Here is a 27,827-nt window from a genome sequence, read left to right on the forward strand (position 1 = left end):
ACTACACAAGAAAGAAGCATCCTTTGATTTTTACAATTTTCTCTACTGAAATTCAATTATCAATTTCCTTGAGTTCTACTTTTATCTTTTTATCCCCTTATTCTACTTTGCATTTGGTTTGTTTCTTATTTTTAGTTCTTGAAATGAAAATAGAGTTCATTGATTTTTATCTCTATGTTTTTCTCATGTAAAAAACTGAAGTAGTAGATTTCCTTCCAAGCATCACTTTCAGTGATTTCTGACAAATTTTGATGTGTTGAGTTTCATTACCACTCAATAAACATATTTCCTGATTTTGTAATGTTTTTATTTTTGGCTTATGTGTTATTTAGAAGTATTTTGCTAATGTGTAAATATTTTGGAATTTTCCAGACAAATTTCTATTTTTATTTTAATTTAACTCCATTATGGTGAGAGAACTTGCTTGCATAATTTCAATTATTTTGTGTTCTTTTTCATCAATTACTGAGAAGTATTAAAATTTCCACCTATAATTTTGTATAATTTTAATACTAATTCCAATTATATAATTAATGTATTGGATATTGAACTTTGGCTTACTAGAGGTATTTTGTTTGGTTTTGTTTTTTGTTTGTTTGTTTGTTTGGCTTTGTTAACCTTTAAACTATGGCTAAAGTAGCTCTGTAATGAAATAAAAAACAAAAAACTTTTCTTTCTGGGCTTTTACCTGAATGCTCTGAGAGTTCATTGATTTTTCTCCCATCTGGTTAGAACTCCAGTAACTCCTATCAATGTGGGACCTTCAGAATCTCTAATTATCTTCCCAATTGGCATGAGCAGCTTTATATTTGGCCAAAGACAAAAGAAAACTTTAAGTTAATTTCTAGAGCTCCCTTTATACCTAGTTGCTTCTCCATTATCCTATCTCCCAAATTCCACCTTTCTTTATTATTCTACCCACAACTTCAGTCAGCCTCATATTGCAATCTTAGTTTCCTCCATACAATGAGACCTTTGTTCTGTCTGGTGTCCATTTCTTTAAGAAAACTGAGATGAATGTGCAGTTCCTGAAAAGATGCTTTTTTCCAGCTTTATGTTGATACTTACAGAATGAAAAGTATGATACACCTATTTCATTATGCCATGACTGGATGCAAGCTGTGGGAAGAAGCAGTTCCCATGTTCACATGTCCTTTTGTGATCTGCATTCTCCTAAGTACAAAGGAATTGAATCCAGCGCATAACACCAGAGAATAGTAAATATACAACATAATACATAGATGCTAAAATGAGTAGTACAGGTTAAAAGTCCTGTTGGCTGACAGGACTTCTTGGATGAACATTTTTGGCAGGCACAGCTCAAGTTTTAAGTATGTAAAAATTAAAAACAGATGTATTTACATATCTCAGATTTTACTGGAGCATTTCAGCCCACTGAAGTTGAGAGGAAAGGGTGCTTTCAACTATAATTTTAGGAAATTTGATTTGAATTAAAGAACCAGTTTTGTTACAACTGAACAGAAAGAAGGAAGCCAGGATTTAGCATGATACATTGTCATTTATGATGAATAAGTTTCACCACACAGAAAATAAGGACTTAAAATCAGCATACTACAGTAACTCAGACAGATCAATGTTTATAGCAGCTCAATTCACAATAGCTAGATTGTAGAACCAACCTAGATGCCCTTCAACAGATGAATGGATAAAGAAACTGTGATATATATACACAAGTGAAATATTATTCAGTTATAAAGAAGAATAATATTATGGCATTTACAGGTAAATGGATGGAGTTGGAGAATATCATGCTGTCAAAAAAGCCAATCCCCAAAAAACAAAGGCCAAATGTTTTCCCTAATGATACATAATGGGGGTGGGAGGCTGGGGAGGTAGGGGATGAGAGAAGAATGGAGGAACTTTGGATTACGTAGAGAGAAAGAAGGGGCATTAAATGATCGCACCAATCAACAGTTAAAAGACCAAATACGGGAAGCAAGAGATCATTTCAATAAAGAGTTAGAGATACTGAAAAAAAAACAAACTGAAATACTTGAAATGAAGGAAACAATAAACCAAGTTAAAAACTCCATAGAAAGCATAACCAATAGGATAGAACATCTGGAAGACAGAACCTCAGACATTGAAGACAAATTATTTAATCTTGAAAGCAAAGTTGGCCAAACAGAAAAGATGGTAAGAAATCATGAACAGAATCTACAAGAATTATGGGATATCATGAAAAGGCCAAATTTAAGAATTATTGGGATTGAGGAAGGCTTAGAGAAACAAACCAAAGGAATGAACAATCTATTCAATGAAATAATAACAGAAAATTTCCCAAATCTGAAGAATGAAATGGAAAACCAAGTACAAGACGCTTATAGAACTCCAAACATACAAAATTACAACAGACCCACACCAAGGCACATTATAATGAAAATACCGAACATACAAAATAAAGACAGAATTTTAAAGGCTGTGAGAGAAAAGAATCAAATTACATTCAGGGGGAAACCAATAAGAATATCAGCAGATTTTTCAATCCAGACCCTAAAAGCTAGAAGGGCCTGGAACAACATATACCAAGCCCTGAAAGAAAACGGATGCCAACCAAGAATCTTATACCCAGCAAAACTTACCTTCAAATTTGACGATGAAATAAGATCCTTCCATGATAAACAAAAGCTAAAGGAATTTACAAAAAGAAAGCCAGCATTACAGAACATTCTCAGCAAAATATTCCATGAGGAAGAGATGAAAAACAACGATGCAAATCAGCAACAGGAGGCGCTAGCCTAAAGGAATAGCCAAATAAAGGAGAAACCAAATCATGTCAAAAACAAATATGAGTCAATTGACTGGGAATACAAATCATATCAAAATAATAACCCTGAATGTTAATGGCCTGAATTCATCAATCAAAAGACACAGACTGGCAGATTGGATTAAAAAGAAAAATCCAACAATATGCTGCCTGCAAGAGACTCGTCTCATAGAAAGAGACACCCATAGACTAAAGGTGAAAGGATGGGGAAAAACATACCATGCACACGGACACAGCAAAAAAAACTGGAGTATCCATCCTCATTTCACATAATGTGGACTTCAAGCCAAAACTAGTCAGAAGGGATAAAGAAGGACATTACATGCTGCTTAAGGGAAGCATAAATCAGCAAGACATAACAATCATAAATATCTATGCCCCGAACATTGGCTCATCCACGTACGTCAAACAAATCCTTCTCAATTCCAGAAATCAAATAGACCACAACACAATAATACTAGGCGATTTTAACACACCTCTCTCACCACTGGATAGATCGTCCAAACAAAAATTGAATAAAGAAACTATAGATCTCAACAACACAATCAACAATTTAGACTTAACGGACATATATAGAATATACCATCCAACAAAGAACGAATACACTTTCTTCTCAGCAGCACAAGGATCCTTCTCTAAAATAGACCATATTTTATGCCACAAAGCTACTGTTAGCAAATACAAGAAGATAGAGATACTACCTTGTACTCTATCAGATCATAATGGATTGAAATTAGAAATAAATGACAGAATAAAAAACAGAAACTTCTCCAATACCTGGAGATTAAATAATACACTATTATATGATGAATGGATAACAGAAGACATCAGGAGGGAAATAAAAAAATTCTTAGAAGTAAACGAGAACAAAGACACATCATATCAAAATCTCTGGGACACTATGAAAGCAGTACATAGAGGAAGATTTATTTCATGGGGTGCATTCAAAAAAAGAAGTAGAAATCAACAAATAAACGACTTAACACTACAGCTCAAAGCACTAGAAAAAGAAGAGCAGACCAATACCAAAAGTAGTAGAAGACAGGAAATAGTTAAAATCAGAGCCGAAATCAACGAAATTGAAACAAAAGAAACAATTGGAAAAATTAACAAACTAAATAGTTGGTTCTTTGAAAAAATAAATAAAATTGATAAACCCTTAGCCACACTAACAAAGAGAAAGAGGGAGAAAATTCAAATTACTAAAATTCGGAATGAACAAGGAAACATCACAACAGACACGAGTGAAATACAAAACATAATTAGAAGCTATTTCGAAAATCTATACTCCAATAAAACAGAAAACCTCAAAGACATCAACAAATTTCTAGAGACATATGAATTACCTAAACTGAACGAGGAGGACATACACAACTTAAATAAACCAATTTCAAGCAATGAAATAGAAGAGGTCATCAAAAGCCTACCAACAAAGAAAAGTCCAGGACCAGATGGGTTCTCAGCCGAGTTTTACAAAACCTTTAAAGAAGAGCTCATTCCAATACTCCTCAAACTATTCCATGAAATAGAAGAGGAGGGAACCCTCCCAAACTCGTTCTATGAAGCCAATATCACCCTGATACCTAAACCAGACAGAGACACATCGAGGAAAGAAAATTTCAGACCAATATCCTTAATGAACATCGATGCAAAAATTCTCAACAAAATTTTAGCAAATCGCATACAAATATATATTAAAAAGATAGTGCACCACGATCAAGTGGGTTTTATCCCAGGGATGCAAGGTTGGTTCAACATTCGGAAATCAATAAATGTAATTCACCATATCAACAGACTTAAAGTTAAGAATCACATGATTATTTCGATAGATGCAGAAAAAGCATTCAATAAAATACAGCATCCCTTCATGCTCAAAACACTAGAAAAAATTGGGGTAGTGGGAACATTCCTTAACATTATAAAGGCAATCTACGCTAAGCCCATGGCTAATATCATTCTAAATGGTGAAAAACTGAAAGCGTTCCCCCTAAAAACTGGAACAAGGAAGGGATGCCCTCTTTCACCGCTTCTATTCAACATCGTCCTTGAGACTCTAGCCAGAGCAATCAGACAAAGCAAAGAAATTAAAGGGATACGAATAGGAAAAGAAGAACTCAAACTATCCCTGGTCACTGATGACATGATTATATATTTAAAGGAACCTGGAAATTCCACCAGAAAACTTTTAGAACTCATAAGTGAATTCAGTAAAGTAGCAGGTTACAAGATCAATGCTCATAAATCCAATGCATTTTTATACATAAGTGATGAATCTTCAGAAAGAGAAATTAGGAAAACTACCCCATTCACAATTGCATCGAAAAAAATAAAATACTTGGGAATCAATCTCACAAAAGAGGTGAAAGACCTCTACAATGAGAACTACAGAACACTAAAGAAAGAAATTAAAGAACACCTTAGAAGATGGAAAGATCTCCCATGTTCCTGGATAGGCAGAATTAATATTGTCAAAATGGCTATACTACCTAAAGTGCTATACAGATTCAATGCAATTCCAATTAAAATCCCAATGATGTACCTTGCAGAAATAGAGCAAGCAATTATGAAATTCATCTGGAAGAATAAAAAACCTAGAATAGCTAAAGCAATCCTCAGTAGCAAGAGTGAAGCAGGGGGTATTGCAATACCAGATCTTCAACTCTACTACAAAGCAATAGTAACAAAAACGGCATGGTATTGGTACCAAAATAGACAGGTAGATCAATGGTACAGAATAGAGGACATGGACACAAACCCAAATAAATACAATTTTCTCATACTAGACAAAGGTTCCAACAATATGCAATGGAGAAAAGATAGCCTCTTCAACAAATGGTGCTGGGAAAACTGGAAAACCATATGCAATAGAATGAAATTAAACCCCTATCTCTCACCCTACACAAAACTCAACTCAAAATGGATCAAGGACCTCGGAATCAGACCAGAGACCCTGCATCTTATAGAAGAAAAAGTAGGTCCAAATCTTCAACTTGTTGGCTTAGGATCAGACTTCCTTAACAGGACTCCCATAGCACAAGAAATACAAGCAAGAATCAACAACTGGGATAGATTCAAACTAAAAAGCTTTCTCTCAGCAAAGGAAACTATCAGAAATGTGAAGAGAGAGCCTACAGAGTGGGAGAATATCTTTGCCAACCATACCTCAGATAGAGCGCTAATTTCCAGAATCTATAAAGAACTCAAAAAACTCTACATGAAGAATACAAATAATCCAATCAACAAATGGGCTAAGGAAATGAACAGACACTTCACAGAAGAAGATGTACAAGTAATCAACAGATATATGAAAAAATGTTCAACATCCCTAGTAATAAGGGAAATGCAAATCAAAACTACCCTAAGATTTCATCTCACCCCAATTAGAATGGCGATTATCAAGAATACAAGCAATAATAGGTGTTGGCAAGGATGTGGTGAAAAAGGAACACTCATACATTGCTGGTGGGGTTGCAAATTAGTGCAGCCACTCTGGAAAGCAGTGTGGAGATTCCTCAGAAAGCTTGGAATGGAAACACCATTTGACCCAGCTATCCCACTCCTTGGCCTATACCCAAAGGACTTAAAATCAGCATACTACAGAGATACAGCCACATCAATGTTCATTGCTGCTCAATTCACCATAGCCAGATTGTGGAACCAACCTAGATGCCCTTCAGTTGATGAATGGATAAAGAAACTGTGGCACATATATACGATGGAATATTACTCCGCAATGAAGAATGATAAAATTATGGCATTTGTAGGCAAATGGATGAAATTGGAGAATATCATGCTAAGTGAGATAAGCCAATCTCAAAAAACTAAAGGACGAATGATCTCGCTGATAAGCGGATGAGGACATATAAGGGGGGGTGGGAGGGATTAGCATTAGGTTTAGGGTTAGGTTTAGGGTTAGGGATAAGGAGAGCGGTAAGAATGAAGGAAAGAAGGACTGTATAGAGGGAAAAGAGGGGTGGGAGGGGTGGGGGGAAGGGAAAAAAATAAACATCATTGCCCTATGTAAACGTATGATTACACAAATGGTATGCCTTGACTCTATGTACAAATAAACAACATGTATCCCATTTGTATACAATAAAAAAACAAAAAAAAATTCTTACATATGAAATACAGCATTCATATGACAACTTTTTAAAATATACATGGTGTTTTTAAGTTCATGTCAACCTGAATATAAAAAAAAGTGTCTACCTTCAAGAACCATTATTTTTCACAATTTATTATTAATTTATTCATAAATATACACCTCCTTTAATCATGCCCCTGGGTTTCAACTCAGGAGAAATATGGTTATGTCCTTATATGTCCAGGTGTTGCCATTTCAATCTCTGTTTCTGGTGGTGGTGTATCATGTATGCTTGATTAAAAAAAATTCTGCCCATAGATAATAACAGTTACAACTATATCATCCATTTTTTGAGAATGCCTTTCTTCCACATGTTCAACATTACTATTTAACTCTGTGTATATGATGTGATCTTATTTTACATTACCTAATTTCTAAAGATTTTTAGTTTTTCATGATTATGGAACAATTATATATGGTCTATTTAAAGTGAATGTTCAAGTCTCTTGCCTGCTTTTCTTTTTGCAGTCTGTAGTTTTCTTCTTATAATTGTTGATTATATATGAGGTAATTAGGTCATGTGTCCTTCCACCATTTAATGGAATCATTTGATGAATGGAATTTTTATTTTAATGTTTTACAATTTATGAATTTAAAAATATTTTGTGTAATTTTGAAAATAAATAACATTTTTATTGTTTAAAAAAAAGAAAGAAGGGGGAGGGGCAGGGGTATGAAAAATGGTGGAATGAGACATCATTACCCTATATACATGATGATTACATGAATGTTGTGAATCTACATCGTGTATAAAAATGAAAATTGTACCCCATTTGTGTACAATGAATCAAAATTCAGTCTGCAAGAATAAAAAAAGAAAAAAAGAAAATAACAGAATTATGGAGTAACTGTAAAGTCTGTCCTATAATCTTAGTAAGAAATGAGGAGCCATTACAGTTTTGTAACATGGGAGAAATAGCAGAATGAAAAAAAAATAGTCTATCACAATTATTCAGAAATACAGAAAGAATTTCTGTATACACATGGGACATCAAAATCATAATAAAGAAATATCAAGAGTAGAAGTACAGAGGATTGCAATTCTCAAGGTATCTTAACTCATCCAAACACTGATTCTCTGGAAAGATTTTTTTAGAGATACAGTACAATGGCGTTAGTTGCAATGCTTGGCGGAAATAGAGATTCAGTTAACTGAGAAGTATAATTGTGAGATAAGATAGGCACTCTATCTACACAACTTTGGTATTGGTGTAAAAATAATTTTATTATAAACCTCAAAGCTGGGAGGATTTACTGATAATGCTTAATTTCTTTGCTAAGGCAGGGAAAAGTTCAGGCATAATTTAGGGTTCAAAATTTAACAGATGAAATTTAAATTTAAATTTAGTTTAATTTAACAGAATTAAGACTAATTTAGATCCTATGACAATTTCAGCATGGGAAAATAAAAAATTAGAACAAGAATTCTGGTAAATTTTGGTTTATCTGCCTCAATTATAGAACATGTGATTCCATTTTTCTCATATGGAATCAAATTTTTTTATTTGTATTTTAACTTGATTTTATTTCAAATCCAATTACTTTTTAGGACTGGAAATTTAAATGTTTACCTAAAAAAGATGGAATCCATATATAAGACAAACCACATGGACCTGGAAATTAAGACATGAGAGACAAAGTATCTATCTGCTTCAGGGAAAAAAAGACTAAGAATTTTGAAATGGAATTGAAATTTCACAATGCTGTTGTTATTTTCCATAAAAATAAGAACTGACGTTATCTCCTTAGAACCCAAATCAACACTCATTTGACAGAGTTGAGAAACACATTATGAAGATTGCAAAACTGAGTTTCAGGTCAAGCTGTGGGCAATTAGAGTTAGGGGTCTGGAATGAGAGTTAAAGGGAAAGCATTTATTTTCAGCTGTTACAAGAGAGGTGGGATTGGAAAAATGGAGGGGGAAGGAGAAGGTTTAAGTCCCTGAAGAACAGGCAGGATTGACTGTCAGGAAGGAAGCTCCTCTTTTTGCAGAAGGAGAATGGAAGACCAGTGTTGAGGTAGAAAAGTTGGGACCTGGGAAAGAAATATGAGCAAGATTGTGTATAGTTATGATTGGACTGAGAATATTTTCAATGGGGTCTTCATCCTCCAGCACAGTGACTTTGAAATTTTATTGACTATGACCCATGATAAGAGATAATTTCCCCCATACATGCTTACATATACATGCATACACATACACACAGAAATATATACAATCACTCATACTCTCCCTTCCCTCAATTATACACATTCACATATTAATCCTTATTACATGCAAGGTCCTCCAACATTTTCTATTCAAGTTTATCTTCTACCGTTTCACTTAATGATTCTGCACTGAACCACCAAAGGAATCCCATTTTTCTGTGTGATTGTAAACACTGCTGTAGTGGGAATTCATGAAAGTGAGTGTAGGAATATAATAGGATTTTAGGAATATCAATTGTACCTGTTGCACAGGATGGACTAGAGAAGAAAAGAAAGGATTCTCAGGCTAATGATTATTGTGGTCATGAGGGGAATTTTTTTTTTTTTTGCATCAATCAATGTCAAGTGAGCAAGGTCATTGTAAAACATGCTGAGGAGAGATAACAGAATTATCTAAGGTGAGGAGAAGCAGAAATTAAGAAATGAGTGCAAGTTAAATGAAGAACCAGTTAAGGTTTTTTTAAAAAATATATGCCAATGAGTATCTATTTATTTACAAAGACATATTGCTTTATTCAAAAATCAAATCAAATCAGTAATATGAAATAATTGCCTCAAGAGCTTTTGAAATACTATAAGCAACTCTAAGCTACTAAAAATTCAGCTAACTAGTAATAAAATGCGAAAATTCGCATAGCCTTAGGGAAAAAATAAACATATGCTGACTTCTACAATATACCAGGCATTAACATATGGATTTTTCATTTAATCCTCACAACTCCGTGAAACAAATATTGATATTCTCAGAAAACAGGTTCAAGAGGTCAAGTAATTTGTTTCTTTCTTGTGTTATTTTTTCCCCCAAATCCAAGAGATAGTCAGGTCAAAAGACGTCAGGGCCCAGGTATATCTAGTTACAACGCTTGGGCATTATTGATAGTACGAAATTCCGATTATGAAAAATGTTGCAATTGATTTTTTTTAAAAATCAGGTTTTTGGTTTTTTCCACCAAATTGCATTTCAGTACACAGTACCACTTTTCAAACCAGCTTGTGGTCTCAGAATAACTCTTTACAGTCCACCTTTGATTATTTACAGAAGAGAAAGATGTATAATACAAACGAAACGCCTTTAAAAAGAACCTTTTATTTAGTTTCATAGTTGCTGCCAGACCCGGGGGAGCCTCCAGCTGTTGCGCACGCTCGGTCTTACCGGCCAGCAGGGGGCGGGCCACGATTTCTGTCGCCCGCCGCGGTGCCCGGCTCCCGCTCTTGTTTGAACCTGACACCTGGCTCTAGCCTGGAGACGCTTCCTTAGCAACAGGTTGCCCTGAGCAACCGGAGGACGCGAGCCAGGGAGCCGGCTCCTGGCGTGTTTCTAGCACCTGCTTGAGGTCGGAAGCGCGGGCGAGCCATGTCTGAGATCCTCTGTCAGTGGCTCAACCAGGAGTTGAAGCTGTCCCGGACCGTGAGTGAGTGCCGGCGGCCGAGGGCGAGCGGGCGCGGGGCAGCGCGGCCAGCTGGTGGAAGGCGGCGGCGGGGCTCGAGCTGCGCGGGCGGACACCTGCTGCGCCGCCCTGCGTCCCACAGCGCTCGCCACGGTCCCAACCCGGTACCCGCCGCCGCACAGTCACCCCTACGCTGCGGCTCCCTCCCGAGTTACCTATCAGCACGGTGGGCCCAGCCCCGTAGTTTCCGACCTACTGTGTGTTTCTAGGGAATCAGCGGTTGTTTAGGACAGGCGCCTTCGCTGGTCTCAGCAGTCTGACCCTGACTTTGCCTCCTTCACATCATGAGAAGCCTGGTGCGCTGGCAGGCCAAAGAAATAGGAAGTTCGTGGATGCATTACAATACCTTCTCTGAGTGTATTTCCTCTAGTGTAGACGGGTTCAATCGGATTTTGCATATTTAACAAAATATGTGAAGGTGTGTGTGAAATGAGTTAAAGTGGACTACTACATTTATCACTTTAAGAAAATTTAAGCTGAAAATTTACAGATGTAGCCAATCCTGGGCACTATTTAACCTTGCCCAAAGCTGGTCTCATTCAGCAACCCGATTTTATTCTAAACGTGAAGTTACCAACAGAAACTCCTAAATCCCACAACCTCAGAGACATTTATACACACTCCCAAACTCGGTGACAGTCAAGTAATTCCAGCGAAGCACTACATGTCTCAACCTCTTTGTTGTTTCTTATGTGGGAATTCATTTTCCGGTGGTATGGTTTTCCTTAGCAAGACCGTTTTCAGTGCAGTCATCTTTGTTCTGTTTTTCCCAGAGGAACACTTGCAAAACTGTCAACTTACTATCAGTAAGGATGTGATGCCTGCTCAACCTTAGGTCACCCATAGATTCCAATCAATGTAACCAAAGCTAATAATCTTCAGCGAGTTAAAGATAACCAGACCATTTCTCCTGGAAAACAATGTTTGGATGTATATATTAATGACTTATCTTGGAATATAAAAAGTTGATGAGTCAAAATTATATCTGGAATTCAAGAATTCAGTTTATAATGAAAAATAGGCAAGAGAAATGTTCCTGAAAGATTTGCTGAACAATTCTTTAAGAATTCTTGGTTATGTTTAAGAACAAACACTGCCTTTTTAAAACAAAATTCCTGTGAACTCACCATAAGAAGAAACTAGCATCAAAATATCATAAATGAACATTCCCCACCTATAAATAGATACCTTCAAATTTCATGTACTATACCAGTCAGATCCTTTGCAAAGATGGGTGGACAAAACAGTCTATATTCTCTTGGATTCTGGATATGGATGTATTTTAAATTGTAACTACTTTTATCATGCATATTTCAAATAATTCTATCATCTTAGATATATTGTCAGTAGTATCAAAAGAGCAATAAAGAGAAAATTGGGATCAAGAAGGTTAAGTATCTCTAAGTCTCATTATTATAGTATCCAAAGTAAGAATAATAATCTTTGGGTCCCTTTACATCCAGTGAAGAAATAATAACTATTGTATATTTGAGAGTGTCTCAAATGAAACTGTAAATGGAAAACATCCATTACACTTCCTAGTATCTGTTAGATGCTTAATAAATATTATTTCAACTTTTACAGTCAAAATATATAGTGCCTTGTATAGCACCTGTTACATGATAGGCACTTAATAATTGTTTATTAAGCAAGAATACATGACAGAGAAAAGTACCATATTATTTTAGATTTGTTCATCTCAAGATCACATTGGATTCTTTAATCCTGAACTTTGTGATTTCAGAAGGTCTATCTTGTTACTTTATTCAAGTTCTTAGGAATTTTTTTATACTAAATGAAATTACATTTTTTTTATATTTCTTTCAGAAAGGTTTCTTTCAGGAACATTTCTCATGCTTCTTTTCATTATAAAACAAATTCTTGAATTCTAGATGTATTTTTGCATTGAGCAACATTTTTTGTATTCTAGGTATTTCATTAACATATGCATCTAAGCATTATTTTCCAGTCAAGTTCCCAATTTCTCATGGGAAGAAGAACAGCAGTACAACTTATACTGGCAAATGAAATGAACATGATACATGACCTTGAGGGCCTGGAGCACTCAGGAGAAGACCAAATTTATAAATCAGATTGCTTATTGACAATCAGAAATTAGACATTATCAAAATTACCATAAAATAAAGCTAATATTTGATTTGTTTTTATGCTTTTTCTGTCCTAGGTGTGTTTTTATGATTTAAGAAATGTGCATTTCTTTTATTTTTTAAATTTTTATCAGTTGTTTTTATTTATACATAATATTTGGATTCATCTTGACATAAGTATTAAAGTATGGAGTATAATTTGCTCTAATTCAGACCCCAGCACTTCTTTCTCTCCCCTCCTCCTTTCCTAGTTCCCTTCCCTACTGGTCTTTCTATTTACTTATGACTTTATTTTCAAATTTAGTACCTGTGGATATACACACAATTGTGAGATTCACTGTGGTATAATCATATGTGTACATAGGAAAGATAGGTCAGTTTCATTCCCCCTCTCTGCCACTTAGTCCCCTTCCTCTGCTCTGTTGATCTTTACAAGGTGTTAAAGTCAGGAGGGCTCAGTCCTCGTGAAGGGTTAAGGTCATGTGGCAAGAGTGGCTTAGTTATTGCTGGTGTATTTCCTGAAACGTGGATAAGTTTGACCCTTGCCCCCTCTGTATCAAGCACTTACTTGTTCTTCTGCCTTCTGTTGTGTTATGGTACAGCAGGAAGGCCCTTGCCAGGTGCCAGTACCTTGATATTGGACCTTTTGGTCTCTAGAACTATGAGGAAAAAATATTTTTAGTAAATTACCCAGTCTGTATATTTTGTTTCAGCAGCAAATGATGGAAGGAGACAGACATCATTAATTCTTTGTCGGGTGTAAAAACTGAAGGAATATATTTAGAACATTGTGTAAGGCTGTGCAGCTAGGAAGCTAGATTTGTGGCCTTTTGATCTGTTCCTCTTTTAACCAAGTGTCATTAAACCACACATTTTCTTTAAACAAAAGAAATTGTTATACTTCATTTTACTTTTAGGATTATTTGAAAATATGTTGCTTCTGATCAAAAGCAACAGACTTTGATATTTCCTAACTAGCTTATCAACAGTTTTTTTTTTTATTTTTACAGACATTTTGATTCCTTGTACATAAATGGGGTCCATCATTTTGTTTCTATGGTTGTGCACGATGTAGGTTCATACCATTCGTGTAATCATACGTGTACATAGAGAACTGATGTCTGTCTCATTCCACCATTTTTCATACCCCCTCCTTCTCACTTCCCTCTATGTAGAAATTGATACAGCAGATATCATTGAAAAAAGCTACTGCTTAAGTCAAAGCAAAGCTTTAAGATACCAAGTTCCAAGAAAAGAATGACACCCAGAATTTTCAAAACTAAAAGAGTTAATATAGAAATTGAGATTTAGTTTCAGATAGTGAATCTTGAGAATTATGGTAAAGGCTTCAAAGGAGAAAATTGTAAAGATTGACCATCCTGTTCTTATGTTGAAGGAAAAATTGTCAATGTACCCCAGCCAAAGACCACAGGATACACCTACAGCTACACAAGGTTGGGTTTATTGAGTTGTTGCAACACAAGGACACATACCACAGGCCCACAGGGCATCTCAGTAGCAGGGCCTTAGAAGGAATCCAGGCTCGTGCCTTTTATTCATTTGCTTCTGAGCAGGGTTGCAGGAGACAGTTCTTTACTCTGAATTGAATCCTGCCAAGAAATCAGGCAGAAATCTACAATCGGGTGTCTTTATAAAAAGAAAGGGGAGAATGAAGTAAGAGACGACCCTGATTAGTAAAGAAGCAGCCATCACTCACATTAACCAGAATAACAGGATTATTTGGTCACTTTGTGTTTTGGATGATATTCTTGTTTTTGTCTGATTTCAGACATAACAACAAAAGGATTTTGATTTTGTCTGGCCCATCAGAGTCACAGAGCACCCTTGCCTGATGTTCATGTTCTGTGAAATTGGATCTGTTCAGCTGGAGCATGCCAAAGGAGGTGCAAGTGCCCAGCCAGGTCCTCAGAGCACCCAGGCTTGATGGGGCCAGGCTGGCCCCTGTCACCAGCACTTGCTTCTCTCGAGAATGAATGTAAATTTGCCTGGCCATTAAACTGTACTTTGGATGCAGACTTGGTATTTGCCCCTTTAATAAAGGGGCAAAGACCACTGAGCATATATTGGTATAGATCTACAGATCCTTATCTACAATTCCCAAATCCAGAAGTCTCTGAAAATTCAAAATTTGTCTTTCATTCATTCATTTGGCAGCAAAACCTTAGCAGAAATGCTGTGAGTCTGGTTAGTCTTCACTTATTCCACTGATTGTGAATATTTTGCTGTTGAAATAGCTGATTACAGGTGCTTGCCCAGAATGGAAGGGGGTATTATATCCTGCCTGGTCATATGAGTGGGCCTGTATCTGATTTTATCAACAATGTCAAATATTTCTGAGTACTGGGGTATTGTTTAAACAAGTATGTTTGTTCTGTCGTCATTGATGGTCTATTATTGAGTTTACAGATTGTATAATTAATATGACCTGATTCCATGAATTGGAAGATGTTATAATAACAGTAAAAATTGTCACTGAGCCCTTCACCATGGACCTGGCATTGTGCTGAGCAGTTTACACACAATCTCTCATTTACTTCTCGAAACAACACATGAGTTGAAGCCCATCACTGTCCCTCTTTTACAGATGAAGGATGGTTATATAACCATCCAAGATCAAGTGACTTGTCAGTTAGCAAGGAGACTAGCAGATTCTCTTCTCTGGAGCCTACGTGCTCCTCATTACCACTTGGAATATGGATGGCTGTAAGTGCTTTCCTTCAGCTGGCTGGGTACCGTGTTGATGGAGAAGCACACAGACCATTTCACCAGCTGTCCCAGCCTAACGTAGACCTGACACAGGCACTCATCAAAGATTTTAGCAAAAAAGAAACTTCAGTGATGGGGACCCCATGGCTAGGAAGACCAGAAACAGGGTCGAGTTCTTTCTAATAGAACTTAATCCCAAATGAAAATCATTTTGGGCTCAGGATAATAAAGATTGTTATTTGGCTCCTATGGTTTATTTATTTCTTATATTTAGTCATTGTTCATTATCCATGAGTCACCCTGCCCCTTCTTACCCATAGGAAATTCCAGTTGTTAGTACAAATTAATTTATGGAGGTAGCTATCATGAAATTAGTCATGCTATTCAGTGAAATTTAGTTGGAAGAAATGCATGATAAACCAACAGGGGAAAAATGAGCTTTTCATTTTTTTTTCTTATGATTTCTCTCTCCCCAACATCTTCCTTATTTTCCCCTCTCCTCTTCATTTGGCTTCTTATCAGTCTTTCCATTCTCTTTATGTTAATCTGCACAATCTTAGTTTATATGCTTTTAATTCATCTTTTCTTTCCTTGACTAATGTCTTGCATGTACATTCTTTCTTATTTCCTTCCTTTTTATTTTTCACCAACTATCTTCATTTGTTTATTCAATGTACTCTTTTTTACTGATTTAGCATACAATAAATATGAAATGTCTTAAGCATAAAAAGCCACAGATGGATGTTTTTATATTTTTTATTTGTTGTAAATTACCCTGACAATAAAATATGTTTATTGTCCTTCTTTGATCTTTATACCATAAGCACCTTTATTTTATCCATATCAGAATTGCCTTATTAATGTGATATGACATTCCAAAGGAAATGTATTATGATTTTATTTTTCAAGTGACCTTTTGGTAGCAAAATAGCTTGCTATAGACCATTTGTCTGCTACATCAAGGGTGACAAAATAGGATTCAGCTATCCCCTAGTTATTCATGGGTCAGACTTCAGGTATTCAATCAACATGAACAACAGGCATAGTGCAAACCACAGAGGGAGGTGGGAAGGAGACTACCTGAAGGTGAAGTAGCAATAGCTCCTAAAAAGAAAGCAATAGACCAAAACCTAAACCATAAACCTGATGGCCTAGGACCAGAAAGAAAGATAATCAGTGGCAGCATTCAGCCAATCACACTTCAGAAAACTAAGAGAATATGGATGGACCAAGGAGCAGAAAGGCAAAAAGACTGGGAGAAGGAGGCAACAGACAGAAGGGGCAGAAGGCACAGAGCAGGCCAAATGGCACATAGAGGACAGTGGTGGCAGCCAGGCCAAGGAACAACCTTGGCAGCTAGCAGTGAGGATCTGCACTGGACGGAGAAAGCAGCAGCAATACGGGAGAGGGAGATGACTCATTCTGCCTTTGCAGCCAGAAAGAGACATTTCCATTTCATTTGCTTCAGACTACCAAGGTCTGATGCCAGAAGGCACTTGCCAAGTAACAGATGGCATTTAGTGTAGGATCCAGCCAATCCTCATTTTAGTAACATCAAAAGGTACTGTGGTACTCAGGTGTTACCATGTTCAAGTCAGGATAGTCAGTGCCTTGGTGATGAAATACAACTTCCTGGGTGTCCAACCCATACGCCAGAGCTAGCTGAATTATAGAGGCAGTGTTTGCCATGGTTTACAAATTCTCCTTTCAAAGGTACCTGTTCCTCAGTGTATTTTCTCCAGAGTAACATTGGTGTCTCAGATTAAGACACTCTTTTGCAAAGGCCTGTATGACTGATAGAGAAAAGAGCATCAGACCATCAACTGTGAAAGAATGCACTGTGTTTCTAGAGAAACATCATTTTCTGACCTGAGTCTCCTCCCATGAACTAGATATCTGAGCATAAATATAGGTGATTTGAATCTTATTTTCTTGGAGTTTATAAAATTTTTTATTTCTTGTTAAAGTGATTCATAGACAAAATAATTTTTTCTTGACAATTTCCTACCCTTTATTTTTTATTATAAATTGAGGATTACTGAATCATAATCAATTGATTTGAATGCTAGTTAGTTCAGAAGCTTATCTTGAGGAAATAGAATCAAAGGGAATAGTTCAGATCTTTTAAAACTACCTTTTATATGGTATTACTTCAACCTAAGGATTGGAATATTATTCAAACTATAAAGTACTTTGAGAACAAATTTTAACATAGTCTTGAATAAAGTCTTATACTTCTGATGACACAGAGTCTTCTGAGTGAGGTGTTTGGGCAGGGGCCTTCATGGGCAACTTGCCTCACCTCCTGTAAATCAGGACAAAGTGTTATTCTGCATTCAATAAGCCTCCTTGATATTAGTCCAATGGACAAATAGAAGGACCTAACATAACTGAGTCTGTGACACAATAGAGACAGACAGTATTCTGACTGCTGCTTTCTAACAATGGCAAAATATCAAAGATTCGTGGAGGATATTAAAATCATTTGAGAGATTAATTGGCTTTTGATAATATAATTTATTTTGTGTATCAATTTTATATATTGCCCTTAAATATCATTACTATCCTTCACTTCATAAAAAAAAAAAAGTGACCCAAAAGTAAGGATATTGTTAAAGAAAGAAAATTCTATTGAATACTTGAATTTCTCCTGCACTTATTATGTGCCTATAATGTGGGAGGTATAGTACCAGCAATTCTCATATATTATCTGCAATCTTCAAAATAGCTCTCTATGTGGGGTGCAGTGCCACATGGTGATAATCCCAGTAACTGGGAAGGCTGAGACAGGAGGTTCACAAGTTTGAGATCAGCCTCAGCAACTTAGAGAGGCCCTAAGCAACTAAGCAAGACTCTGTCTTAAATTAATGATAATAATAATAATAGACAGGGCTATGCTATAGATCAGTGGTAAAGTACCCCTGGGTTTAATAAAAAGACAAGAAAGGAAAAGAAAAGAAGAGTCCATTGTCCATTGTCCATGACAGAATACTACTAGAATGAAGAAAAGGATGAAATCCTGTCATTCAAGACAATATGAATAGAACTGGAGATAACTTTGTTAAGTGAAATAAGCCAGGCACAGAAAGACAAGTACTGCTGCTCTCATTCACGTGTGAAAATCTAAGAACGTGGATCCAAAAGAAATTAAGAATAGAATGGCAGCAACCAGAGTCTGGGTAGGGAGCAGAGAGAGGTGGGGAAAGGTTGCTCAGTGAGTACTAAGCTGCAGTTAGATAGATAGGCTCAAGAAGTTCCCATGTGCTGTTGCAAAGTAGGGTGATTACTGGTAACAGTGATGGACCATATGTTTCCAAAAGCTAAAAAAAGAAAAAAAAAAAGAATTTTGAATGTTTTTTCCATACAGAAATGATTTGAGGATATAGTTATGTTTAACCCAATTTAAGTATTATATAGTGTATTCATGTATCAAAACATCACAAGTTATCCCACCAATAAGTACAATTTTTATTTATATGTATTAGCTTAAAATAAACTTAACTAAAATTTTAAAAAGCTCTACAAAATAAGATACAGATATAGTTATCTCGGTTCTAGAGACGAGGAGACAGAAACACAGGAAAGTTAAACTCCTTGCCCAAGATCACCTAGCAATTAAGGGACAACGAGCCAAGATTCCAGCAGAGATGTTTCTTGCTCCAAAGATATTTTTCCTCTGGAATAGTCCATTGTTGCACAGGATAAGAACTGAACCTCTGGGACCTTCTGAACCACAAAGCAAAAGCTTGATTATGTTCAATAGGGTTCCTATAAAAAAGTGTAGATTATTTTAGTAAACTTTTCATTGTTTTATGGCTAAAATTGTTACTTTCAAAAGTTGGATTACACTTCAATTAGCCAGAATATGCTATGATAGGTTGTATGAATAGCTAAAGTAGTAGAGAGTGCTTTTATAAACTATACTGAAGGTTTGCAGTTAAATGTAAGGTTATTGATAATTTTTTTTGGTTATGCTTCATTTAATTTTAATTAGAAATGATCTTTCTCTTCTCTCAAAAGTTTGTTTATGTCATCAATTATTGATTTATTTTAGGGGATTTTTATGTCTACTGTTATCTCTTTAACTTTGGTTATTAAAAGTTGTTTCTAGAAATATATTTGTGGCGTTTTGAGTTAAGTTAAATTGTGGTGTTTTAATGCTGTGTCCAAATTATAATGTGACTTGATTTTCACTTTTCTGTGTCAACATTTTAAAATTCAGGTCCTAAGGCATTTGCAAAGGCGTTTTCCAGTGGCTACTTAATTGGAGAAGTTCTGCACAAGTTCGAGCTTCAGGATGATTTTTCAGAGTTTTCAGAGAGCAGGTCAGCAAGATTATTTTCATTTTTTAAAATGTCAATTCCTTTGGCATTTGGAATATTCAAAATAAACTTTAAAGAATAATCAATCATAAAATTTCTTCCAAACCTAGACCAGCCCAGCAGATCGGGGTGTGGGAAGGGCTGCTTCCTCACAGGGGCTTTCTTTCTGTCCTACCAGCACAAGGGAGATAAAGTTCCATGGTGCAGCAAGACCTCATCTCCCTCAGGACTCATTGTTATGTCTTCCATTTTCCTGAGTCTTAAGCTCGATTATCTTCTCTTTTGTTAATTGATTCTTTCTTCTTTTAAGAGAAGAAATGGAGTAGCATATGGTGTCCTGGGTGCTCAATTAGTATTCTTCTTTGTGTTTTAAAAATACAAATTATAACAACTTATAATAAAAATCCTTATGTTTTGTTTTAGCAGTTTTACTAAGATATAATTCCTATACCACAATTCACCATTTTAAAATATACAATTAGTGTTTTTTAGTATATTCACATATTTAGCATATTTGCAACCATTACCACTAACAACCGAGCCCCTGATGCCCACTAGTCTGCTCTCTGTCTCTATGGATTTGCCTGTTTCATATAATGGAATGTGACACTTGAACTTCTTCCACTTCAAATAACATTTTAAAGGTTCATACATATTGTCTTCTTTATTTCCACTTACCTGCTGACTAAACTCATTTAAATGGATATTCCATGTCACATTTTGCTTTCCCATCTGTTAATGGATGGATGTTTAAGTTTCCACTTTTTGATTATGAACATTGTGTTTTTGCTTGGATATGTTTTTATTCTTCTTGGGCATATGACAAGGAATGGAATTTCTGGGTTATATGGTCAATGTTTACACTTTGAGGAACTCCTAAACAGCTTTTTAAAGCACCTACACCATTTAAATTCATACTAGCAGTAAAAAGGGGTATCAGTTTCTCCACATCCTCATCAAGGCTTGCTATTATCTATATTTTTATTACAGTCCTCTTGGTGGGGGTGAAGGGGCATCTCATTATTCTTTTTTTCCCACATTTGGGAATTTATTCTTTTTTTATTTTTACAGACTGCACTTTGATTCATTGTATACAAATGGGGTACAATTTTCGCTTCTATGGTTATACATGGTGTAGATTGACACTATTCATGTAATTAATTATACATGTACGTAAGGTAATGATGTCTGTCTCATTCCACTATCTTTCATACCCCTGCCCCCTCCCCACTCTTATTTCCCTCTACGTAATCTAAAGTTCCTCCATTCTTCTTTTATCCCCCACTGCCCCCACCCCCATTATGTATCATCATCTACTTATCAGGGAAAACATTCGGCCTTTGGTTTTTTGGAATTAGCTTATTTCACTTAGTATGATATTCTCCAATTCCATTCATTTATTTGCAAATACCATAACATTATCCTTCTTTATGTCTGAATGATATTCCATTGTGTATATATACCACAGTTTCTTTATCCATTCATCTGTTGAAGGGCATCTAGGTTGGTTCCACAATCTAGCTATTGTGAACTGAACTGCTATAAACATTGATGTGGCTGTGTTACTGTAGTATGTTGATTTTAAGCCCTTTGGGTATAAATCGAGGAGTGGGATAACTAGGTCAAAAGGTGAGTCCATTCCAAGTTCTCTGAGCAATCTCCACACTGCTTTCCAGAGTTCGCTGCAACAATTTGCAACTCCACCAGCAATGTACAAGTGTGCCTTTTTCCCCACATCCTCACCAACATCTATTATTGTTTGTGTTCTTGATAATAACCATTCTAATTGGAGTAAGATGAAATCTTAGAGTTGTTTTAATTTGCATTTCTCTAATTACTAGAGATGTTGAACACTTTTTCATATATTTATTAATTGCCTGTATGTCTTCTGTAGTGTCTGTCCAGTTCCTTGGCCCATTTATTGATTGGGTTCTTTGTATTTTTGGTGTAAAATTTTATAAGTTCTTCATAAATTTTGGAGATAAGTGCTCTATCTGAAGTGTGTGTGGAAAAGATTTTCTCCCACTCTGTAGGCTCTCTCTTGACATTCTTGATTGTATGCTGTATAATTATTTAAAGTGCAGTATTAAATTCTCTGATCCTTGCTATTTACCTGGCTTTTTCTCCCTCTAATTTCTTCAGTTGTTGTTTCATGTATTTTGTGGCTCTGTTGTCAGATGCATGTTTTTGATAATTGCCATGTCTTCTTGAGGAATTGACCCTTTTATCAATATAAAAATGTTATTCTTGTTATCTAGTAATAATTTATTTTCTTAAAGTCAATTTCTCAAGATTACTACAGCCACTTTAGCTCTCTTTTAGTTATTATTGCATGATGTACATTTTTCCTACCTTTGACTTTCAATTAATTTGTCTTTTGATCTATAGTGTATTTTATTATAAATAGCATATAATTAAATCACATATTCATTCTGCCAATACCCACTTTGCAATTATAGCTACTTAATCCATTTATTTTTAATGTAGTTATGCAAGAGGCGGAATTTAAGTCTGCCATTTTGCTATTTGTTTTCTGTATGTATTATTATTTTTGCTACTCCATTACAGACTTCTTTGGTGTTGAATAAATATTTTCTAACACAATCTCAATTTGCTTATTGTTTATTTTATTATTTTTGAGGACTTTTTAGTAATCGACATAGTATTACAATTAATACTTTAAGTTAAATCAAGCTAGTTCAGATAAATACTAATTTAATTTTAATAGTATACAAAAAACATGGTCCAATATGGCCTAATTATCTCTCCATTTCTTTGTGCCATTATTGCCATACAAATTGCATCAAAGAACAACTCATTTTTAAAATTATTGTCTTATGTAATTATCTTTCAAATTAAATAGAAGAAAACAGTTATAAAATGCATACAAATTATCTTATACATTTCTCTATGTAATAACCTCTATTGATGTTTTTTATTTCTCATATGATTCAAGTTACTCTTTAGTGTTCTTTCATTTAGACTTAAGAATTCCCTTGGTATTTCTTGTCAGTTTTCATTTATCTTTTGATTTTAACGTACAGTTTTGCCGAATGTAGAATTCTTGGTTAGCAATCTTTCCCTTGTAGCACCTTTAACATGGAATGCCCTCACTGTTTTCTTGAGCGTATGATAAGAAGTCAGCTGTTTATTTTATTTAGAATCCCTGGTATGTGGTGACTTGTTTTTCTCTTGCTGCTTGATTATGGATCTCTTTGAGACTAACCTACTTAGAGTTCTTGAGTTGCTTGGAGTGCATTTAGTTTCTTAAATACATGTTTTTCATCAAATATGTAAAACTTTTTGCCTCTCATTTCTCAAAATATTATTTCTACTCTTTTCTCTCTTCTATTTCCCTTTGGGATTCCTGTATTATGTATGGTAGTGTTTGATGATATCCCACAGGTCTTTGAGTCTTTATTCATTTGTTAAACTTTTTGTGTTAGAACAGTTTTAGATTTATAGAAAAATTGTGAGCACTACAGAGTTCCCACATTTTTTATATCCTGCTTACCCTATTAGCATCTCACATTGGTATAGTACATTCATTACAGTCAGTACAACCATAAAGATACATTTCTATCAAATAAAGTCTGTACATCACTGAAAGTTCAATTTTACCTCAAGTTTTTTTTTTTTTTTTGTTCCAGTATCCCATCTAGTTTACCAAATTGTGTTTAATAGATATGTCTGTCTCTTCTTGGTTTTGACACTTAGATTTTCTTTGAATTTAATGATCTTAACAATTTTGAAGTACACTAGTCAAGTATTTTGTAGTTTGTCCCTGAACTGGAATCTGTCTGACATTTTTCTCACAATAGAGTGGATTTACATGTTTTGAAGTTCTGCTCATTTTTCTTCATTCTTTTATTATTCTTTCCCCAAATAATTTCAGTTGACCTGGCTTTGGGTTTTCTGGTTATTTCTCCTAACCAGTCAAATCTGCTGTTGAACACTTCTCATGAATATATATTATTAAATTCCAGAATTTTACTTGTGTTCTTATTTTCACAATTTCTATGTTTTATTGATATTCTCTCTTGTTGAGACATTCTTCTTATACTTTTAACATTCTTTTAAAAAAATGATTTATGGGGTGGGGTTATGCACATATTTATAATAGCCTGCTGAAGGTCTTTGTCCTAGGCTTTCTCAGGAAGTTTCTACTGATTCTTTTTCTTCATGTATGGCTTGTACCTTCTTGTTTCTTTGTGTGTCTCACAGTTGTTGAAAACTGGACATTTTACATAATATAATGAGGGAACTTAGATGACCACACCTCCCTCGGGGTAGCTGTTATTGCTGCTGCTTTTGGTTTGCTTATCGCTTCTCCTGAACTAATTATATAAAGACGTGTAAAGTCAGTAATCCTTGTTGTGTACAGTAACTAAATTCTTTGCTTGGTTATCTTGTCGGTCAACTAATGTACAGAAATGTCTTTAAACATCTTGAGCCAAGTTTTTCTTTGCCGAAGACTGTGACAGTGTTGAGGCACGCTTTCGATGCTCTGGCAGTTTACAGTTCTGCCTTAGCCTTTTATTTCTTTTTGCACAATACCTCAAGGGATGTGAGGGACTGGGTCTCGTCACACCTTTCCTAGACATCCACATACATCTATGTGGGCATATGGGTCCCCAGAAAGTGTCAGTGCTTCAAACCTTCAATGCACATCTTGTGTTTTGGGCAGGCTCTTGTTCGTTCCAGCCCTGATCTTGAATATTTGCCACTGGAATTGTTTAATCCTTGGAATGGGGCTTTTTCCAGTGAGAAGCTCTAAATTGGGTCAAATAATGACAAAGTCTACAAAAGGGATTTTCCATGGCATTGCCACACAGGTCAAATAGTGACAGTGCTCTGAAGATTGGACTTTTTGAAGTATTTCAAAACTGTCTGTCTTCTCTGATGTTTGCTAGACTGCTGATTATCACAGCTTACATAGTTGCTGGTTTTCAAGGGTACGTTGGAGCTACAGAGAAGTGTGTGAAAATGGATCAAGTTAAGATGACAAAATCTCTCTACCTTTACTAAACAGTTTTTCTTAAATAAATGTTCTTTGGTTTTTTTGCAAGTCTATGTCTAATTTTCAAAATTACAAAAAAAAAAAGTTGATTTTTACAATTTTTGTCAGTGTTCTTGTTACCTTTATGGAAGAATAGATTTTTGGAGGTCCCTACTCTGCCATTCCTGATGACCTGCCCAAGTCCATACTATTTTAACCTGACACTTTCCACTCAAATATTCCTTAGTTGTGTTTATCTCCATGGTAAGCCTCCAGGGAACTGTGCCTACATTAAGATACTTCTGGGGAAAATAATCTCCAATACTTTCAATCTGGAGGTGAGTTGTTCTTTTACAAATATGGATAATGCAAACTAGTTGCTCTGTGAAGAATTTTACAAAACAAGAGAAGCCATAAAGTGCAAATACACATTCATGCCACACAAACCCCTTTGTGAGCATCCTAGCCACTATCTGAAGCTTCTTGAGTACTAGGTAACCGTCTAATCTGTACCTTCACCTCACATCTCACATCTCTCCTTCAAGAGCAAGGCGTGTAAGTTCTTCACAATTAGCCCCAGCTGCCTCCTTGCCTGACCTTTCAGCCCTGTGTACCTTCTGATCCTGTGTGAGCTGCCACCCATTCTCATGTTCTTCTGTTCCACAAAGGTGGCATGTTTGTTCTGATTTTTACCTTTGTTTTCTTTCACTCCCACTATGAGGAACTCTTACATTCTTAGGATTGACTACAAATTCACACCTTCTTTAATCTCCTTTTTATCCACCCTAGCAGATGTGCTTCCCTGTTTCTCTTTGTTCTTGCAACAATTTGGACAATCCTCTCCTCATCACATTACATCGTGAATATTTACATGCCTCAGTTCTTTTAGCGTACCTGCTACAAAAACAACCCCCCAAACATGTGACAAAGAGCTAAACAAAGGCTCATTCCTCAACTGGATTGTAAAGCTATGAAAGTTGCAGAATGTGTTTGCTTTTGTGTACTTCAAGCATTGTCCCTGGCTCATAGATGATCCACAGTACTGTTTCCCTAATGAATAAATCATTGATGTCAAAAAAATATACTTGCTTAGAAAGGTTAAAGGACCATATTGAGCAGCCAGATCTCTTATGCAGTATTTTAAGTGCCCAGTGGGCCTTCTATACCCACATTTAGAAAACTGAAAGAAAGAAAAATGCATCTGTTCTGAACATGCACAGTCCCTTTAATCCCCTTGTCATTATTCCCCGTTACACTATAACCACTGTTTACATAGAACTTATGATGTACTGGGCACTACAAGTAATCTAGAGATGATTTAAATTATAGGAGAGAATGTGTTGGGATCATATGCAAATGCTATGCCATTTTATAGGCACCTAAGGATTTTGACATCCACGGGGAGTCCTGGAACCAGCGCCCTATACATACTGTTCTAAATTGGTTCTTGTTGGCAGGATCACAAAGAGCCTTTGTATGAAATAAGAAAAGGGATTCCTGTCAGAATTGACACAATTTGTGAAGATGCCGGTCTTGGTGAACAGAGAAATCTTTGCACATAAGAAACAGATCCCCTTTTTTTGTAGAGCACTCTTATACTAGGGACAAGGCTTTGCAGTTTGAGAATGGGATGGATCTCACGCCCTAGTCCAGTGTTTGAATAGGTGTCCTGTGTAACTAACATCAAATGCAACAGCCATGCTTATTAATGAAAGACTTTCACCTGCACCAAAAAGCATTGCTTTCTTTAATCTGTGAAGAAGGACTTATATTAATAACCAAATATCATCATCTTCAGTTCTTAGAGCAACTCACTTTTTTCCAGGGAAGGATGAGTAAATCCACGACTATGACTTTCATAATAGTGTAACTGGTATAGAATAGGATGCTTTTCCTGAAAGCCTATTTTTAAGGCAACTCTAGTGCTAGGGCCCCTGATATAGGCATCATGTCTAATATTTTTAATTTTCGTCATCTAAAATGAAAACTGTAAGCTATATGTTACTAATAATTTGCAGTTATTTGTCTGAGAAATGACTTAATTCTAAGAATAACTCATCTAATGCTGAAAGATTTCTCTTTTTTAGAATAGTTTTCTTCCAAAAATATATTCCCAAAGGGTGAATAATGAGCATATTAGTTCAAATAAAAAGGAAATAAAGTAAACAAGAAAGAATCTCTCTGGGAGAACAGCTTCTGCTTATCTTGCAAAAGGTCGTATCTCTCCCCAGTTGGCAGGGAGGAGAGGAGCTGGTAGTCCCTTGACTAATAAGGACAGCAAGCAGAAAGCAAGACTTTCCCAGACCACATTCCTTATTCCCTCAGAGGTCACCCTTTACATCATATGCTGTCTCCAGAGCAAAGCTGTCCCAGGGGTTTCCCTGCACTCAAGAACAACTGTTTATCCTGTTAATCGCATGTTTTAACAAGCATGGACTACCACTAAATTACACAGAAGTTATGGTCCCCTAATTTAGAATGGATGGAAATTTGGAATATTCATAAAAGCTTCTACAGATAAATATTGTAATGCTTGGATACCTTGCCAGTTGATAAACACTATTTTAAAACCTGTTTGCGGGTTTACACTGCATTTTGGAAGCCACATAATACAAATGAGAGAAAGGTACAAGGGGTTCTTTTCTTGGATGAAGGGCTAAATTTATGGATTCTCCCTACTGAATTATGGTACCCCAACCTTTGCAGCCCATGATTGTGACCCAGACCAAAGCTCTGACAGATGACTCAGTTCCTATTTTTCCAAATTACATAATGGGTGAGGCACCCTGGATTCCTAGGAAGTTTTTTTTTTTTTTAATACAAGTTCAAATATATAGCAGCACTTTCTGTTCTGAGCTACCATTTTTGATGGGAAATGGAAGGTTTGACTTAATTCAAGTACATTCAGTATTTTTTTCATTAAAAAATGTCACCCAAATGTTACCAGAAACCAGGCCAGTGGCTAAAATTGATTGTTTGTATCCAGTTTGATCATAAAGAGAAACAATGTGATCCACTGGAACATCGGCACCCCACTCATCTTCAGAGTGGATTGGCTGATCTGGCTGACTTAGGTG

At 35.8% G+C, this 27,827-nt stretch overlaps 1 protein-coding gene across 5 annotated transcripts in view; it reads left to right on the plus strand.

Annotated features, from left to right (window-relative positions):
• Nucleotides 1-10,424: 10,424 nt before the first annotated feature.
• Nucleotides 10,425-27,827, plus strand: part of Spef2 (sperm flagellar 2) — a 194,810-nt gene continuing 177,407 nt past the window's right edge. For all 5 annotated transcript variants that reach the window (XR_007109151.1, XM_047556225.1, XM_047556222.1 and 2 more), the window contains exons 1-2: nucleotides 10,425-10,558; nucleotides 19,652-19,754. Coding sequence is in view for 4 of the 5 variants with exons in the window: in XM_047556225.1 (XP_047412181.1) it covers nucleotides 10,501-10,558; nucleotides 19,652-19,754 (161 nt within the window). In the remaining variant the exon portion in view is untranslated. The remainder of the gene's footprint in view (nucleotides 10,559-19,651; nucleotides 19,755-27,827) is intronic.

Source organism: Sciurus carolinensis, chromosome 6, assembly GCF_902686445.1.
Source record: "Sciurus carolinensis chromosome 6, mSciCar1.2, whole genome shotgun sequence".
Taxonomy (NCBI): Eukaryota; Metazoa; Chordata; class Mammalia; order Rodentia; family Sciuridae; genus Sciurus; species Sciurus carolinensis.